The sequence below is a fragment of the Nematolebias whitei genome, chromosome 3 (assembly GCF_014905685.2).
Source record: "Nematolebias whitei isolate Nwh7 chromosome 3, NemWhi1, whole genome shotgun sequence".
Classification (NCBI taxonomy): Eukaryota; Metazoa; Chordata; class Actinopteri; order Cyprinodontiformes; family Rivulidae; genus Nematolebias; species Nematolebias whitei.
Window position 1 is genome coordinate 31,652,221 of NC_056500.1, and position 6,021 is coordinate 31,658,241.

Here is a 6,021-nt window from a genome sequence, read left to right on the forward strand (position 1 = left end):
GTGTGTTTATAGCTGTTCTATTGGAAAACATTTGTAATGCATGGAATGATTTCTGCTAAACTTAAGCTTAGACTTCAGCAAGAGTGTTCTCTGCAGTTTTATTAATAAGCAAAGAGGTAGTTCATGCACATCTCAGCTCTGAGCTCAGCCTAAAACAAACACTGAATTCTGCCATTACGTTCAGTCGTCATATTTGCCCTCTTGTTCGCCATGTCTCTAAAACAAACGGTTTTTCTTTCTTTGACAAATTCAGCTCTCAGAGTCACAATAAGCGTTCTGAAAGAAGTCACTGCAATCGATCTTTACAGCATCAAGAGTGAGCTTCCCTCTCAACTCCAGGGGCTCCGTGAAGAGGCTGAGACTAGGAAAGAAGTGCTCCTCCTCCTCCTCTTGATGGGAGGTGTCCAGATTCCCCGACCCATGTAACGAGATGTAGCCGACAGTGGTGTTCGTGTCCAGAGAGTTCTCTGTGTGGTTGGAGCTGTCGGAGTCATGGGAGAAGCTCTTGATGTAGGTGGTCTGAGCAGGATACAGCATTGTGGTTGGCTCGGTCTCCGGGCTCAGGCTGGTTTGAATGGGAGGACGTGGCGAGACTTTCGAAGGGGTGTATGTGTCGCAGCGTTGCTTGAAAATTTCCTCCACGTTCACCAGAATGGTTTCATCTTCGTTATTGGTTAAACTGGAGTTACCTGGCGGAAGCTGGAAAATCATTTTGCCCTAATTGGAGGGGAAAACGTTTGTTTAAAGTAAGAACATGACAAATGCTTTATTTATTTTATTTATTTTTAACTTACTTTACATACCTTATCTTTGGTGCACTCTTTTGCCCACTTGCTATTTGCAGGATCTGGCACATCAGGAATGAGGCAGGAAAAAATCTGTCTAAATCTAAAGGTGGAAAACTTGTAAGCAGCGCTGCATGGAAACATTTCTGTATCACAAAGCCGACACTTTTTCTAACAGGAATTTCTAAACGTAGCACAAAAGGTAAAGGAATGTGTGTTTGGTCAATAATTGTATTGTTGCAACAATGCTTTTTGTAACATTGGAAAGCCTGTTCCAGGCCAGGTCCTGGTTTCCTCTTAAATTTGTAAGTGAAAAATATTTGTGGGCTAAGCAGCAGAGTTAAGTTGGGTTGTGCTCTGGAAAAACTTGTGTGACTCTGATGGGCACTTGCAAACTCTTTTTTTGCAATAGATGCCAAGCAGGTACCTGATTGTCATCACCTGTGAGTAACCAGTGGTAATTCCATATCTCCTCACTCTGGAACCAAACTCTATTCTTTAAGATGACAATGCTTGCATCTATGTGTGGGTTTACTTATGATGAATGCTGGATGAAGAATGGGATGCCATCCAACAGCAACATGTGACCAAACTGGTGAGTAGCATAAAAAGGTGCCAGGTCTTTGTGGCTGTGTATGGTTCTTCCACATGCTACTGTTTAGTTAATAAACTGTTGGCTTGTTAAGACTTAAAGCAGCCAAGCTAATAAACGACACCAAATAACATTCAATAGCAGAATAGGGTAGAAATGCAGAAAAGATTAAAAAATATATTTTAATGGGCACAACTTACCTACTCCATTCTGCTGCTTAACCCACAAATTCATTCATTCATTCAGCCTTGCATTTTCCTAACTAATGTGGGATAATTCAAAGAATATTAATCAGGCTTTCCACCAGTATATTTTTTGCCATGAAGTATGGTTACCAAAAAAAAAAGAAAAAAAAAAAGAACACATTGCCTTACTTTTTGGGCTAAGTTTATTTATATGACTATTTTCAGCAGAAATGTAAAAATCAAGTGTAAACATGCTGACATGTCTAAGTAAACTGTATGCAAATAATACATTTTGCAAGAGAAACACCATATGTTGTTTCACAGTAAAAAAAATTAAAACATACATGCATAATAACAAACATGCATAGTATAAATAATGTACATACCTCTGTTTCACTGCAGAATTTTTCCACAGATAACAAAGAAACGGCACTGCTAGAACAGCACATACACACATTATCAGAGGGTACAGCTGGGGGTCCTCTGCAACAGAAGCAATATAACAGAGATATGAGATTAAAGTGCAAACACTCAGCTCCTCTCAGAAAAGAATAAATGAATTAAAGGCATATCTTGAAGGGTTGCATATCACCCTCTACCAGAGATGCCTGAGATTTAAACAAAAATCATCTTGTGCTGAGGGGAAGACTTTATATAGCTGGTTTGGTCAAACCTTGGAAACAACATTAAGCATGCTCTGATTTGATAAATTTGTTCCTGTTTTTAAACAAAACATTAAAATGTTGTTCATATGCCATAGATGGAGCTCTGTCCTCTAGTTGTCTGAATTTTAAGCAAACCATGCTAAATGTGCTGTCATGTCATGTACAACAACTGAGCAGAAAGTTATAAAAGTTATAGAAAAAGCAGCTGAAGTCTAAAGAAAAACTTGGGAAGACCTTCAAAAAACCTGGAAAAACCGTTGATTGCAACCCCTTTAAAACGTTTTGAGAAAGTCTTGCACTTTGGATCAAAAGAATAAAACCTTTAGAGAAGGTTTGAAACTTTTGTACAATGGTAAGTATTTTATGCGCTCCTCTTGGGTGCCTGAATGATATAAGCTATGCTGTCTGGGGCAATTGTAGACCCTGGTAGGGTCTCCCAAGGCAGATTGGTTCTAGGTAACAGGCCAGACAAAAAGCAATTCTCAAGACTCAGATGGACATAAATCAGCAAGGAGCTCAATGTCCCTTGCCTGGATGTGGGTTACCAGGGCCCCACCCTGGACTCAGGTCTGAGAGAGGGGCTCGTCGGCGAGCATCTGGTGACCGGGTCTCTACTCATGGGGCCTGGTCAGGTTCGGTACAAAGGAGCAACATGGGTTTGCCTTCCTGTGGACCCACCACCTGCAGGAGGGCCATACGAGTCAGGTACATGACGCCATGGACTGTGGCCAAAAGCAGACGCCTTTGTGTTCTGACCCTGGCTTACCAAAGCTGGCTCTTGCGACAAGGAATGTAACCTCTCAGACGGGGAAGGAACCTAAGCTTGTGCGTGAGGTGTAGAGGTACCAACTAGACTTACCTCAACACACAGCATGGACTCCAGAACCAAGCTCCTTGAGAGGAGCTGGACCTTGTTCCACTCTGGAGTTGTCTATGGTGAGAGGTGCTGAGCTGGTGTGGGTCTACTCTTAGTCCCCCAACTTGAAACCTATGTGATGAGGTTTTCCCCGGTAGATGAGAGGGTAGCTTCCCTGCACCTTTGGGTGGGGGGGATGGGCTCTGTTTGTGCTTATGCACCAAAAGGCAGTTCAGAATATCTGGCCTTCTTGGAGTCCTTGGCAGGGGTGTTGGAAGGTGCACCAGCTGGGGACTCCTTTATTCTGCTGGGGGACTTCTATGCCTATGTGGGTAATTTCAGTGTGAACTGGAGGGGCATGATTGGGAGGAACGGCCTCTCTGATCTGAACCCGAGCGGTGTTGTGTTGTTGGACTTCTGTGCTACTCATAGTTTGTCCATCACAAACACGAAATTCGAACACACGTGTGTCCATAAATGGCACCAGGACACCCTAGGTTGTAGATCGATCATCCTGGGCGCCTCCCTAGGGAGGTGCTTCGGGCATGTCAGACTGGGAGGAGACACCGAGGAAGACCCAAGACTCACTGAAGACTATGTCTCAGTGGGCTTGGGAATGCCTTGGAGTTCTCCCAGGAAAGCTGGAAGAGGTGGCTGTGGAAAGAGATGTCTGGGTCTCCCTGCTCAAACTGCTGCCCCCACAACCTGACTTTGGAACAAATGGAAGAAAATGGATGCATGGTAAATATTTTAAATTCCCTGTCCTTCCATGACCTTCTAAAGAGGTATTTTCCTCTGTGGGGCCCATCTGTCCTTGCAGTTCTTAATAGCACCCTGTCTTCTGGTGTGGTCCAACACCTCCAGACATGAACACATCACCCCTGTTTTATTTTCTCTCCACTGGCTTCCAGTTGATTTTAGAATTAAATTCAAATTTTTATTATTCACTTTTAAAGCTCCTAATGGTCTTGTCCCACTGTATCTGACTGATCTTATAGCTGTTCGTGAATATAGGAGAACACTGAGATCATCCAATACTTTTCTACTGTCTGTCCCAAAGTCCAACTACAAACGATGGGGTGACCGGGCCTTTTCTGTCGTTGCACCCAGACTCTGGAACCAGCTACCTCAGGACTTGCAGTCCATCACTGATATGGAGCATTTTAAGTCTAAACTTAAAACCTTTTTATTCAGGCAGGCTTTTAATACCTAGTAGTTCTTTGGCAATCTTGCTATGTTTTAATTGTTTGTTTTTCATTTTTAACTGTCTGGTTTTTAATTCTTAATTGTTTTTAACTTCTGTATTGTGCAGCACTTTGTGCACCTTTTGGCTGCTGGAAAGGGCTCTATAAATAAAGTTTGATTGATTGACTGATTCATCTGATCATTTGAAAAATGCAGTGGTGTAGCCATGGATTGAAAAACTAATTAGCACCCCGGATCATTTCAGACCTAATGCTAAACTGCCATTTGTGTCATAAATCCTTGAGAAAATAATCCAGGGTCAATTGAATTCATTTTGGAGCCACACAATATTCTTGAGCTTTGTAGTCCAGGTTAAACATTTTGAACAGCACTGAGGATGTTCTTTTATGTATCTTTAACAATATTAATACTTCTTGATTTTGAAATACTCACCTTGGATGTAGAACTTGATCTTTTGACCGGCAGGCCCTTCCCCTTTGGCAGTCGAAGCGCTCATCCACAGACTGTACAGACCCGGAGATAGATCTCTGATCATGTACATCCTTTCTGATGCTTTTACGGAATCTAAAAATGGGTTTACACAAAAAAGTAAAGTTACATTTGCATTTGTCTAACAACAAAGTATGTGCAGGAAATGGCTCATATTACAAAATTATGATAAAGAAGAAATAAATATAGTTGCTCCATATACAGTTTCATTAAGATAACTATACTTTTCTCTGACAATATCCCCTGTTGCCAATAAAAATGGGTCATCACCTAATTGCCTGCACTCTATGTGTGTACAATTATTATTTTATTGTCCGTTTGTTAACAAAATATATCATGAACTACTAGAAAGATTTCAGTAAAACTTTCAGAAGGTACACGTTAGACCACGTGTCAAATTCAAGGCCTGGGGGCCAAATCTGGCCCTCGTTTACATCTTATCTGGTCCCCCAAGTGATATGTTAAATGTAATAATACTTTTATCATTTGCTTCATTTTTTTTTTTTTTCAGTAATCTTTGTTTATGTTATAGAAAGTGCAGCAGGGAACGTCAAATGAGACCAATCAAGCTCTTGTTGAGGAACCTGCAACCAAGAAAATATGTCGGGTACCTAACTTGAGTTAATGTAGATTCTAAAATTGGCCTATAGTTTGAAAAAAAGTTTTAATTTTGGCCCCCTTTTTGTAAACGAGTTTGACACCCCTGCGTTAGACAAACATCTATATCTGATCAACTTTTAGTCAATTTGATTCAAGATAGTTGCCACAGCTGATCAACCTCGACCACACTGCTGGCAGTACCTTGCTGCTTAGAGGACCTTGTTGCAAACAAGACCACACTGCTAACAATATACTATGCTGCTAAGAGTACCACACTGCAAACAAGACCACACTTTTAACAAAACCACATTGCTAACAAGACTACACTGTTAAGAACCACATTACTAACAAGACCACACTGCTAACAGAACCACATTCTGATAACAGGACCATGCTGCTAACAGAACCACATTGCTAACAGTACTATGCTGCTAACAGGACTACACTTTTAACAAAACCACATTGCTAACAAGACTACACTGTCAAGAACCACATTGCTAACAAGACCACATTGCTAATAGAACCACATTCTGATAACAGGACCATGCTGCTAACAGAACCACACTTTTAACAAAACCACATTACTAACAACACCGCACTGTCAAGAACCACATTGCTAACAAGATCACACTGCTAATAGAAC

At 41.3% G+C, this 6,021-nt stretch overlaps 1 protein-coding gene across 1 annotated transcript in view; it reads right to left on the reverse strand.

Annotated features, from left to right (window-relative positions):
- Window positions 1-249: 249 nt before the first annotated feature.
- The window catches only part of il12rb2 (interleukin 12 receptor, beta 2a), a 19,592-nt gene continuing 13,820 nt past the window's right edge, over window positions 250-6,021 (reverse strand). Inside the window, exons 6-10 of the mRNA XM_037674289.1 lie at window positions 5,650-5,653; window positions 4,722-4,853; window positions 1,949-2,045; window positions 804-888; window positions 250-717 (exon numbers count right to left, since the gene is read on the reverse strand). Of these exons, the coding sequence (XP_037530217.1) occupies window positions 250-717; window positions 804-888; window positions 1,949-2,045; window positions 4,722-4,853; window positions 5,650-5,653 (786 nt within the window). The remainder of the gene's footprint in view (window positions 718-803; window positions 889-1,948; window positions 2,046-4,721; window positions 4,854-5,649; window positions 5,654-6,021) is intronic.